General features: G+C 34.2%; 1 protein-coding gene across 3 annotated transcripts in view; it reads left to right on the plus strand.

Moving 5' to 3' along the window:
- The window catches only part of S6k (Ribosomal protein S6 kinase), a 366,025-nt gene that overhangs the window by 284,823 nt on the left and 66,750 nt on the right, over positions 1 to 14,452 (plus strand). For all 3 annotated transcript variants that reach the window (XM_090400916.1, XM_090400917.1, XM_090400918.1), the window contains exon 13: positions 13,654 to 13,761. In XM_090400916.1, the coding sequence (XP_090257042.1) occupies positions 13,654 to 13,761 (108 nt within the window). The remainder of the gene's footprint in view (positions 1 to 13,653; positions 13,762 to 14,452) is intronic.

Consider the following 14,452-nt stretch of genomic DNA (forward strand, 5'->3'; position numbering starts at 1 on the left):
TAAGTTCTGTCTAAAAGAGTGTGGCCCGTGATGCTACCACTCATCATATATTGACCCTCTTATAAAATTATGTTGGCCATGCCTGCTATAGAATAAGTAAAATATTTCAGCTATTTAGCCATAATTTTTAATGAATATGGCAAATTAAGTACAAAAATAGAGCGTAGAATAAGCATAGATATGATCTGAATCTGTTTGAATTAAATTTATATGGAAAAAGGGAAAAATTAACCAAAACACTAAACTAGAAGTATATAAGACAGTGTATTAAAATTGTTGATTAAATGCTGGAGACAGCAGATATCAGAGTTCTGAGAAACGTTTTTGGAATTAACAGATGGCAACAGTGTCTGAATCATATTAAAAAGGAATTCATAGTGAAGAATTTATGGAGACACAACATACGTGTTAGAATAATTACAGGTAGTTCCCGCATTTACGAATTAATTGGTTCCTGGTGACCATTCTTAAAGTGGCAGTTTATTTGCCTTAGAAATAATTCTATAAGTATAGGAGTTACGTTTGTAAGGAATATATAAAATATAAAAATGAATATTAAATGATAAGAAAATACTTTACTGGTCAAAAATAACATAAGAAAAATTTTTAATTAAAAAAGATTCTTTGAAAAAAAATATTAGCTCATTTCTATATCACTGGGTGAATTGGCAGCCATCGAGATAGTGGGAGATATATTAGGAAGGTTCGGTGCATCTTTTTGTTTAAAATAGCTCTATAGCAAGCAGAAGCAGTATTCATTTCACGGGAAGATTTACTAAATTGTTCAAAGACTGAATCTTGTGATTCAAAGATTGCTTGAGCATTTTTCGGGAAGTTTACATGCTTCTTCTTCTAGACCTTTTAAAGTGAAAACCCGAGTTGGAGCTTCATATTTGTTTGTCTTTTTCTTCTTTGTTTCTTTCTTGTTCCTTTAATTCAAGGAGATCATTGGGTGAGAGTTCCATAGTGTGAGATTGAAGCAGCTCATTAACATCACCTTCTGAAATTTCCATTTGCAACTGGTTAGCCATACTTAAGATCGCTTGAGTTTCAGAATTCACAATCCATGTTGGGTCTTCAACAAAGATTGTGAATTTCTCTTGTCATATTCCTTTTCAATGCCTTTGAAATTATCATTAAACTGAGGACAAAGTTTATGCCATACTCCTTTCATATTTTTTTCGGAAAATTTATGCCAGGCTCTCTGCGTTACCCGAATTGCATCTAAAATGTTGAATCTCTATCAAAGTTTCAAATGAATAACCACCTATCTCCTATTCTTTTTGGCTGCAATTCGTCTATTATCATCAGTAGTATCTCCCCTCCCTGCAATTCTGTCTTCCCTGAAAATATGAAACCCTTCACATTCTATCATAAGTACACAATCGGCTGTTAGCCAAGCCTATAACTTTTGGTGCAGTTGCACTAACCAATGGCAAAAGCTCTTCCCTCTTGTTCCTGATACTTCTGACATCAGTATATAGAAACTGCAGCATCCCTTTAGGTCCCTCACCCACCTTAACTTCCTGAATTAACTATCCTATTCAATATTTTTGCTTGAGAGACTAGTTTCCACACTTGGTCATTCTCACACTCACTTGCCTCATGGACACCTTCATACAAACTCACTTGCTTCCATCCTAATTGCTTAAGTTTTCCTGAATTTGTGCTGCAACATGCTCGGTAAAAAAAAGCTCTCTGTCTAAACATGTAACCCCAAAACTATTTAGATGTGGTCCATCAGCATTGTACAAATCCTTCTATCTGTCAAACACAGACCACAGATCCACAAATCCTACCTCATTCCTTCTGCACAATATACGTATAGACTCATTGGCTACCAATGCTATTGCTCTTCAGTTTTGCCTCTTCTAACAACTCCTATACATCCTTCCTCATAGAATATTTCTCACAAATATAGACTATGTATCACTTAGTACAGTGTCCTATTTACATTTCATGATTGTAGTGTTTTAAACAGCTTTTCTCTTGTTCTATTCCTTTTACAAATCTACAAAATTTACAAGCAGAGATTTGTGTTATATTTCCATGATTTCTTAGCCATCTGTCTTAAAGTGAAAATCTGATCCTGACAACCCTCTATTTTGTCTGAACTCAACTTGTTTCTCTTCACTGATTTTCTTAGCCTTTTCTCAAGTATGCTTGCATAAATTTTACCTTGAATTCAATATGGAAATTCTTTTATTTCCCTTTTAATTGATGGGAACTGTGAGAGCTCCACTCCAATCATCTGGAATTCAACCTTTTGTGCATGCCTTATGAATTATTCAGTGCACACTGTAAAATTTTATAACTCCATAATTAATAATTTATATCGAATATCATTTACTCATGGAATATGCATTGAGCTCTTTAAATATGCAGACAATAGCTTAAAAGAAAACCTCCTTGAACTCCTCAGTAATATCTGAAAATATCAAAAGATCCCAAACAATGGGAAAATTGGAATAGTAATAAATTTTCACAAAACGGGTCCCAAGGACAAATGCAGAAATTACAGAGGCATTACTCTCTTAATAACAGCATCTAAACTATATGCAAACATCTTAAAGAAAAGACTAATTAAATATACAGAAAATTATTTAGAAGAAGAACTGTGGTTTTCGAAGTGGGAGAGGATGCACAGATGCCTCTTTCAAAATGCAACAGATCATAGGGAAAAAAAAAGAAAGAAAAGAATTTAACCTGCCCACTTTTCTTCTATTTATTGACTATGAAATACGAAAAGGCATATGATAACTTGAACAGAATTCTACTCTGGAAAATATTACAAGACAATAAAATACCTCCTCAGTTAATTTATAAAGTAAAGTCTATACAGAGAAACAAAAATTTGCATCAAATTTGCAGATGGAACATTATCAGAACCTATAACTTTAACTGAGTGTTCCTGGCAAGATCTATGCAAGTATACTTGAGAAACGGTTGAGAAGAATTGTGGAAGAAAAGCTTGGTGAAGAACAAGCTGGATTCAGGCCAAATAGAGGCTGTCAGGATCAGATCTTCACTTTACGACAAATAGTCGAGAAAGCATGGGATTATAACAAAGATCTGTATTTAAGTTTTGTCAATTTGGAAAAGGCATATGACAAGGTGCCAAGAGAGAAGCTATTCAATATGCTGCAGTTATGTGATGTCAATGGGGCATTATATCAAGCAATACTTAGTCTTTATTTGAGTTGTAAGTCAGCAGTTAGAATTGAAGGAAGTACAGGAAGATGGTTTAATGTTAAATCTGGTGTGAGACAAGGATGTACATTATCCCCTCTGTTATTCATTATCTATATGGATCACATTATGAAGGAAAGTGGTATTAAACCTGATATCAGAATTGGAGATGTTAATGTCAGATCTTTGCTTTATGCGGATGATGTTATACTTCAAAATAAATCCGCTACAAGTCTGCAAGATTCTCTGACTAAATTGAATAGCTATTGTAATAGATATTGTATGAAGGTCAGCAATAAAAAGACAAAGACAATGAAAATAGGCAGAATCATTGAAAATGTCAACTGTGTTGTGAATGGAGAACCTGTGGAACAAGTAAAACATTTCAGCAACTTAGGCACGATTTTTACTGAAGATGGTAAATTTAATATAGAAATAGACAACAGAATCAGCAAAGCTGGTATGGTGAGAAGTCAATTGAATAAATTCATATGGAATAAGAGAGAAATTAGTCGGCACACTAAATTAGCTGTCTACAAGACCGTGTTCAAACCAGTTTTAACTTATGGATCTGAGAGCTGGGTCAGAAGTAAAAAACTTGACCAAAGACTAGAGACCACAGATATGAGAGTCCTGAGAAAGATTAGAGGCGTGAACAGATGGCATCAATGGCAATATCACATTATAAATGAGGATATTAGGAAAGAACTTGACATTGTCAGCATCCAGGAATGCGTTAATGAGCTAATCTCAGGTGGTATGGTCACTTAAATAGAATGGGAGAGGAAAGATTAGCAAAACAAGTGTTCTCTGCCAGGTTGGCAGGAAAACGACCCAGAAGAAGACCAAGATATATAGGTGGATTGATACGGTACAAAGTGCCTTAGACGATAGAAATATAAGATCTGATAATGTTGGAGTCTTGACAAGTAACAGACTGATTTGGAGGAAAATTGTAGATAGGAAGTTAGTAATGATGTAATTTTTTCATGTAGTACTGTCATATCCTGTACACCCCTTGAGGGTACATGGCAGGAATTTGATGATGATAACTTTAAATAAAAAAGTAAGACAAGGCTGTGGCTTATCCCCAATCCTATTCAATATTTATATGAACAGAATCCTAAAAGAATGGAAAACAACTGTCAAAGATAGAATTAAACTAACAAATAATATTCAGCTAAATACAATACTTTATGCAGATGATTAAGTACTAATTTTAAATTCAGAAGATAAACTTCAAATTGCAACTAAACATCTGAATGAAATAAATAGCAAAAACATTTAAAATGAAAATATCTGAAACAAAAACTATTTTTTTGTTTCAGAGATTTATGCTTAACAATAAAAGAATAGAACAAGTTGCAGAATTCAAATACTTAGGAAATATAATCTTGCAATACAATACTGCTTAACAATTAGAAGCAAGACTACAAATTTACAATAGAATGAATGGCATAATGGCATGGGGTGCTTAAAGGTCAAAGCTGTATAACTGAGAGGAGACCTCCACATACCCTTTAAAGGAATGCAGAGAACCAACCAGGGCTTTGGACTTAATGTCCAATCCTCACCTTCTCGTGTTGCACCCTGTTGGGTATCTACCTGGATACTGAAAGAATGAGGATGGGCTGGCAATATGAGATTTAGCCAACCAAATTATATTCTTATTGGCTTAAACCAAAATATAAAATGATGGTACAACATGACAAAATTTCATGCCGGCTGGAGCATCGCCTGGTTAAACAACGCCCCCATTGTTTTCGCCTGGGAACAAGGATGAACAACGAAAAGTCAGCTACTGCAACAAATCTGAAAACATACCCCAACTCAACATCACCAGAGTTAAAGATCAGTACTATCAACATAAGAAGCCTGAATGGCAAAGAGATGGAGCTAGCTGAGGAATTAGATAAGTACCAGATCGACATAATAGGGGTGACTGAAACAAAAAAGACAAAACTGGTGAGATCTTTCTGAGCAATAAATGCAAATTGTTATATTCAGGCTATGACAATCAAGGAAAAGAAGGAGTAGCCATAGTATTCAACACAAAATACAAGGCTAATCTTCTTGAATGGCAGGCAGTCTACAGTAGAGTGATGTGGGCAAATATGAGAATGGGGAAACTGGACAATGAGACTTATTTGTGCCTATGGTCCCACAGAAGATTCTACTAAGGTAGAAGTGGAGAAATTTTTTTGAGGCTTTAGAAAAAGCAACTGACACAATGAAAAACGAAAAGTTGGTCTTTGTTGAGATCTAAATAGCAGAGCAGGAAATGATTGTCAGACATCCAAAAATCTTTTGGGAAAATTTGGAGAAAAGAGCAAAGCTAACAATAATGGCAAATACCTGTTGGATTTCTGCTCAGGACATGGACTGGTTATTACTAACACCATGTTCCAACATAAAAATGTGCACAAATTCACATGGAGAGAAGAGGCAAGGAATAAGAAAAGTCTCATTGGCTATGTTATTGTTGATAGTGATGTTTTTTCCCTGGTGCAGGACATCAGAGTGTACAGAGGATTTGAAATTGGAAGTGAATACTATTTAGTCTTGAGATGTAAGAAAGTTTCAAAGTGAATAAAAGTTAACCAGCTCTCAGATGTGAACTGTAGACTAAAATGCACAAAGATTATTGAAGAAAAAATAAAAAAAGTTTGAGAACAGGAACCAAACCTTGGAGATTCAGTGGCAAGCCTTGAAGAAAACTCTGACTGATTCAGCAGCAGGAGTAGATGATATTCGACCAGAAATGCTCACGTATGGTGGTATAAAAGTCTTACAGTGGCTGCACTGCTACAGAATGCCTGGACACAGGGACGAATTCCAGATGATTAGAATAGAGCTCTCATAGTACCCATATATAAAAAGGGAAATAAAACTAATGCAAATTTAGCAAGTATACTTGAGAAACGGTTGAGAAGAATTGTGGAAGAAAAGTTTTGTGAAGAACAAGATGGATTCAGGCCAAATAGAGACTGTGAGGATCAGATTTTCACTTTACGACAAATAGCTGAGAAATCGTGGGGATATAACAAAGATCTGTATTTAAGTTTTGTCGATTTGGAAAAGGCTTATTACAAGGTGCCAAGAGAGAAGCATATTCAATATGCTACAGTTATATGGTGTCAATGGGCCATTATATCAAGCAATACTTAATCTTTATTTGAGTTGTAAGTCGGCAGTTAGAATTGAAGGAAGTACAGGAAGATGGTTTAATGTTAATTCTGATGTGAGACAAGGATGTACATTATCCCCTCTGTTATTCATTATCTATATGGATCACATTATAAAGGAAAGTGTTATTAAACCTGATATCAAAATTGGAGATGTTAATGTCAGCTCTTTGCTTTATGTGGACGATGTTATACTTCTAAATAAATCTGCTACAAGTTTGCAAGATTCTCTGACTAAATTGAATAACTGTTGTAATAGATATGGTATGAAGGTCAGTATTAAAAAGGCAAAGACAATGAAAATAGGTAGAATTGTTGAAAATGTCAACTGTGTTGTGAATGGAGAACCTGTGAAACAAGTAAAACATTTCAGCTACTTAGGGACAATTTTTAGTGAAGATGGTAAATTAAATATGGAAATAGACAACAGAATCAACAAAGCTGGTATGGTAGGAAGTCAATTGAATATTTTCATATGGAATTAGAGAGAAATTAGTCAGAACACTAAATTAGCTGTCTACAAGACAGTGTTCAAACTAGTTTTAACTTATGGATCTGAGAGCTGGGTCAGAAGTAAAACACTTGACCAAAGACTAGAGACCGCAGATATGAGAGTCTTGAGAAAGATTAGAGGCATGAACAGATGGCATCAATGGCAATATCATATTAAAAATGAGGATATTAGGAAAGAACTTGATGTTGTCAGCATCCAGGAATGCTTTAGCAGAGCTAATATCAGGTGGTATGGTCACTTAAACAGAATGGGCGAGGAAAGATTAGCAAAACAAGTGTTGTCTGCCGGGTTGGCAGGAAAACGACCCAGAGGAAGACCAAGATATAGGTGTATTGATATGGTACAAAGTACCTTAGACGATAGAAATATAAGATCTAATAATATTGGAGTCTTGACAAGTAACAGACTGATTTGGAGGAAAATTGTAGATAGGAAGTTAGTAATGATGTAAATTTTTCATGTAATACTATCATATCCTGTTCACCCCTTGAGGGTACATGGCAGGAATTTGATGAAGATGATGAATAGTTAATTAAAATATATTTTGGAAAAGAAATGACTAAAGAAACTCAATTTACATTACATAATATGACCTCTAAAACATCTCTCGAATTTAGAAGTGAAACTTGTATTCTAAAATGAAGAAACAGACAAAGATTGGAAGCAGCACAGATGAAGTTTCTAAGACCTCTCCTGGAACTCACCAGATTAGATAAAAAAAGAAAAATACAGAAAGAGAACAATTACATACAAAAAAATCATACAAGAAAAAGAAGAATACCACCAAAATTGACTACACCACATAGCAAGGATGGATAACAATAAGATTCCTAAACTAGCACTAGAATATAAATCTACAGGAAGAGGAGACTGTGAACGTCTAAGATTAAGATGAAAAGATCAACTTTGTCTGCAGAGAAGGAACATGACATAAAAATCCTATACCTAAATTTCTCAGACGACGATGATATCATCTACTCCAGCAGCATTCCCACATTTCAGTTTTTTGATGACTTTTGTACCTACGTTTTGTAACTTGTTAATTTAAGTCTTTCAAAATAATTACTCCAAGTATCTAAGAATTCTTGATGAAGAAAGCAATCTGCTTAACAGGTGACCTTCAGTCACTTTTTCATAGATGCTCTGTTTCGGCACTCTGCCTTTTCTATAAGTACTATTACAGGCATCACTCCTATGAATTGGCTGCTACCATTTCTCTGCTTTCTTCTAACCATATAAGAACTAGAGCAGCCACTGGCCAACACCCATACATCATCCAGCTCCAAATATACTGAACAAACTTCTCATCTTCCTTTTTTCCATCCACCTCAATGTTTTGAAACAATCTTCCCCATGCTCTTTACCAAGTATCTCCAACTGTCTAAGAAACATCAATAGGCTATTTCTTTCTTCTTAATCACTTGTCCACACTGGCATTGTAGTGGTGTTATATGTCTTATGACCTCTCGTATGTGTGTGTGTTGGGTGGTCGTCAAAAATAATATAAAATAAAATAACTGAAAATATTAAATGATGTGAGGGACAAAGACCACTTGTAGAAAAGAGGAGAAATGCAGTCATAACCATTTCAGTATTGTAAGTTGTAAAAGCTATGAGAAATCTGAATGGAATGGCAGCTGTCTAATTTATGCCCAGTTTCTTTAATTAGACAAATTTGGAATTTTAATAATATATCATAATGGATAAAATTAAGTAAATTGATTTTGTGTAGTGATTGTATTCATGAGTTAAGATTTGGCTTAGTTCTGATAACCAACAATTTATATAAATACTACTGAAAATCATATCTATAAAGTTGCTAGAAAATAGTATCATCCTGTTTGGCAAAATATACAGTGTATTGGTCCTCTGATAGCATAATCAAAAGAACAGTTGCACTATTTGATTGAAAAGATCTGGGTTCACTTATTATTATTGATGTGAAGAATGTTTATCTGAAATAAAAATGTTTTCTTTTAACTGGTCTGAGAACAGCCGGGAACATCAGACTTGTTTAATTGGACACTTAGTGTGCAATCTGGGGCTTAGTGATCTGAGCAGATGACCTTGATATACCAAAGTCACCTGAGCAACTACATTAATATTTTGGCCTTCTGAATGTATCAATCAACTGGATCTTTGGCTTAGTGCAGACCAGTCTCTTTTGTTTATATCAAGACAGTTTGTCTTGAAATCAAACAAGTATTTTGCAACTGTTTTTCTTTCTCGTTCTGCTTAAGTGATCATGCAACTTTAGAATAATTCAGGTCACATATTCTTGATTACTAATGTCAAATTTTGTTATATTTTCATTTTTGATATGATTACTCCATAGATGCCATCACTCCAGTTTTCTAATTTTACTCAGAAATCTCACACCTGTGGTCTCTAGTCTTTGATCAGCTATTTCATTTCTAACATAGCACTCAGCAAAAATTGCTTTGAACAGTTCTTAAATATCACTACTTTAATGTGTTTTGACTAATTTCTCTTATTTTATATTAAATTTATTTAGTTGGCTACCCACTAGAGCCTACATATCTCATTTGTGAATGAAATGACACTGTCCTTTGATTGAAATTGATTATATTCCTGTCTAGGATATGAAGAAACTTTAAGTGCTTTTTCAAATGATGATTTAACTAGTCTCTCTTATATAGGTGGCAAGGTTTTCCTTTTGGAAACTTGGGGGTTCTCATCCTGCAAAACAGACTACTGGAAGAATCCACATGACATACACTGGCCTCATAGCCATGGATGCTTGAGCCATAATTCGAAACACCCCACACTAAGTTTGCCCATGATGCCAGTGTTGGAACGTACATCCTAGTTTCGAATCCGCCATTTTGTTGTAACGTACTCTTATTAATAAAATCTATTAATTGCCAATTGATCACTAATACAAATATAGAGAAATTTATATTTATACTGCGCCATCCTATATTTAGATTAGTCTATATAAAATAGTAGAATCAATTTTCAATTAAATTAGCAGTCTCTCTACTCATTCAGGCCGAATTCAATATTTTTCATTTGAGGCTCCCGCTAGATTCAAATTATTTATGAACGGTGCAATAAAAAGGAATCAGGCAAACACAGTATTGAAATTAATAAAACAAAACATTTAATATAAGGTTATATGATAAATACATGAATTCCACTTCTAAAATGAGACATTACAATTAAGTTAGTACATTGGGTCAAATCATTTATATTAATTCAGTCTTCAAAATCTTCACATACAAGTTTCACAGTTTTCTCAATTACAAAATTCCTTACTCAGATTAATACAACAGAATTTCTTGTTTAATTAGGTTGCTCATATTTCTCAGTTATACTCCACACTTAACTCTCAGCTGGCACTTATCATATCATTAAACACGGCAGATATTATTTCAAGGCAAATTATTTTTAACTTCTAACTTGGCGATATGCCACAGTAAATGTTAGAATGAGCAAAATGGAACTATCACTCAAGTCTTCATACACAGAAACAAATAAAATATGACTGTCCTTACCGGAATTAATCTTCAGCACGTCAGATTTAATATAAGCACATCTCTAAATTATGTTTATTACACCTATGGAACACATTTAAAAAGAATTCTTCAAGGTCATAACTAGATTATTATTTTTTGCGCTTCACAATTCTCGACGGCAACTATAGGGCAGATTGATGTCCTTGTTTACTACTTCACAACAAATTAAAGGCTCCGTACAATTCTTCCTAAAAGCTATATAGAAATAAGTAGTAATTCTAAGCTAACTGGATCTATTCTGAATCCTTCATTAACTTTCCAGTCCTTTAATTATCCAAATACGGCACCAAATTCCTATTAATGCCACTGCTGATTTTACTTTCAGCTATCTACAAGTTTTCACTTCGTCTTTGCACACTTTTAAATACTACTTTCTTGAATTCCTGCCCTTCAGTCCTTTTTATTTACTTTCACCCCCTTTATATTCTTCCCACTTCAAAACTTCTCCCTTCTTTACTCTTATATTACCACTCATATATTTTTCTTCTCTCCTCGTTATCGAAGCTCACGGTCTACCCACGCGCGTTCCATTTTATTTCTCTCTCCATGGCAACGAACAAAACGTAAACATTCGCGTTAATGTTACATAAGGCTATACTTTTACATTGAGTAATGAAAAACATTAATAAAATATTACAGTTACTTAATTTTCTCTTTCATTTCATTTACAATTAATAATAATAAAATATATGTTACAGTATATATATATAAGGTACATTAAATTATATACATATAATTTCTCATAATATTATTGAAGGAATAAAGTAAATAAGATAAATGATATTTATCACTGGGTCCTTCCAATAGTAAAATATACATTAAAATTATTTAATCAAATAATAGCTGATGAAATTCAGGAATAATACATGAAAAATTATTCTTAAGCAAGGGATTAACAAATAATTTTTAAACAAGTCATGCTTAATATATGATAGGTTATGTTAAATGTGAATGAAGAACAAAATATACATAAAAATTTCATTCACAGTTTAACGCCAGCTTTGATTTTTTTTTTTTTTTAATTTATTTCCATATTTAATTTGACATCTTCATTATATACTTGTGCCTAAATAGCTGAGGTATTTTAGAGTTTATATTCATAACTTTTTGTGTTTTCTTTGCTAATTTTCATACCCAATTTTTTTTTTTACAACAGCATTTATTAAGAAGCTAGTCAGTCCTGAAAACTTACAGTGGATTTCTTTAAGATGATAACATCATCTGTATAAAGTAAAAAGCTAAGTTTAATATCTATCTCTGATTTTGGTGTCAGATTTAACGCCACCTTCTTTCATGATGTGATCCTCATGCATGATGAATAATAGAGATATTGTACAGTATTGCACATCCTTGTCTTACACCTGATTTGATATCAGATCATCTTCCTGCACCTTCTTCAGTTCTAACTACTGACTTATAGGCTATATATTATTGCATACCTTCAAGGAGTCCAAAGACTCATTGAGGGAGGGCACCTACTCTACAACTCTCTGTCGCCACCACTTAATCCACCAACTATAGCGAACTGCCACTACTATCATCACCAACACCATCTACTGCCCACCATAACTAGTATTTTTTGTCTGTAAATTGTGTTTTCAAGACTGATTTTGACCGTATGCAGGATGAAAAATCTGAGTTTTCAGGAGAAAAAACCCTGCTACCTCCGTGTGAGATCGGCTAACTCACTTTCAATTGAAAAAAAACCATATAAAGATTTCTCTCGTCATGATGAGAATGGAACTTTGGCCTTTTTCAATTGAAGGGTGCAATGTATCGTAGTTCTTCTAATATATGTACAAATCCATATTATATTCCCTATATCATTGATGTATTAATTTAAATGGCTGTTTAATCTAGATAATGTTTTGAGGGAAGCATCCAGTTGTTTGCCCAATATGCAAAGCTTGTGAGTGTAATAGTTAATAAAGGTGATGTGGAGATCATGCAAGATGATTTAAATCATTTGGCAGTGTGGGCAAAGGATAGTGGTTCAGTTTAGTATGGAGTGTATGGTTATGCTCATGGGAGATGGAAAGATTATAAGTTTATTTACATTGACAGAACTGGACTGTCAGAAATTGATGAGTCTAGGATTTCGAGATGACTGTGGACAGGAGTTGAAGTCCAGAGGAGGAACACTTACAAGTAAAGCTTTGATATGGCCACATCTGGAGTGCTGTGAACAGATTTTATCATTCAGGTTCCTTGAGAATAAGGAAGTGGAGTTGGGGATTCAGAGGCAAGTTTCCCTGATGGTGGCAGACCTGTGGAATTCTTTATCCCATAAGTAGTCATAATTGCTTTATTAGTGAAGGAGTTTGAGTGGTATGATTAGATATTGTGCAAATAAAAAAGGATAATTTTCATACTTGCCTCCTCCATGATCAATCTTTGGACTCTGTGGAGATGCTTGTTCAATAATAACAATAACATAAGATGTTTTATATTTCTTGTGCGCTCTCACCATGTGAGTTGATGCATGCCATTATGTTGGACGATGATGTTAATAATATATATATATATAGTCCATGACCTGAACAATTCACTAAGTACTTAACATCATTATTAGCCCTGCTATTTTCACCCCAGTTTTTCACCTGAAACTTCATTCAGTTATAATGTTGCCCTTTAGTTGGAAAGACCCAAGTTCAAATCTTGTCCAGGAAGTGAAGAATCTTTATACGGGCTTTTCATCTGCAGATGAATTAGCCAATCTTATATGGAGGTGACAAGATTTTTCATCTCGAAAAAAAAAAAAAAAGGCAAACTAGCCAGAAGAACACACACAATTAAAATACATTATACAGACACCTAGCTTTAGTTGCATTAGCAATAATTCCAATAACAGTGCCTGTCTTCAATGAGCTGTTGGTAGTTTCAGTAGCTTACTTTTCACTGTTTGTCATGATTCTCTGCCAAAAGCATTGTGAGGTATACTTTAACCAGGTAACACACCAACCTGGCATGTCTGATCATGATGTTCCAACCATATTTTATGGGCCAGTTAAGCCAGTAGAAATCAGTTTGATTGGACAAGTCTTTCTCATTCATTTGATATACAGATGACATCTGATAAGGGTATATTACAGGAAAGTATGAATTGGACATTTGGTCAGTTATTTAGTTTTGATCATTAAGCAATCCCATTTATACCATTAATATTTTTAAGTGTAAAGGATATTTGTGAGTGATTTTTAAATTCACAATTTTTTTCTATTTCCAGGCTGGTGAGGATGATGTTTCTCAGTTTGACACTAAATTTACTAGACAAACTCCTATTGACAGCCCTGATGACTCTCTTCTAAGTGAAAGTGCCAATCAAGTGTTCCTAGTAAGTAAATGCATCTATATTCATAGCAGGTTTTTTCCAGAAGTTTGGACATTGTTTTAAATGTTCAAAATTTAGTGTCTTCTCATTATTTTCATTATTATGAAAGAACCATTTGTCATGTTGTACCATCATTTGTATTTTGGTTTAAGCCAATGAGAATACAATTCGGTCGCTAAATCCCAAATTGCCAGTCCATCCTTGTTCGTTCAGTATCCAAGTAGATACCCAACAGGGTGCACTACAAGAAGGTGAGGATTGGACATTAGGTCAGAAGCCCTGGTCAGTTCTCCGCATTCTTTAAAGGCTATGTGGAGGTCTCCTCTCAGTTATACAGTTTTGACTCTTAAGCACCCCAAACAAATTTTTCATGTAGTACTATAATATCCTGTACATGGCAGAAATTTGAAGATAATGATGAAAGAACCTCAGTAAGTCCAAGAACTCATCAAAGCATACCATTTAGACACTCATGTTTAATGTTAGCCCATTCCACAGACTCCCCACACACCATGAGAAGAACCTCATCATCACATGCTTCCTGACAATATCCCTGATTCCATGAATCGCCCCAAGTTCCACCTCCGCAATCCGTTAGCTGCAAAATCTTACTTGTCTATACTGTAAGATCTCCTCATCATATGTTTCTATCATATGTCCTCTCCTTTGTCTACTCAAATTTTAAAGACCACAT

The sequence above is a fragment of the Typopeltis vanoorti genome, chromosome 11, assembly GCF_054136105.1.
Source record: "Typopeltis vanoorti isolate ZY-2024b chromosome 11, IOZ_Tvanoo_1.0, whole genome shotgun sequence".
NCBI classification, from domain to species: Eukaryota; Metazoa; Arthropoda; class Arachnida; order Uropygi; family Thelyphonidae; genus Typopeltis; species Typopeltis vanoorti.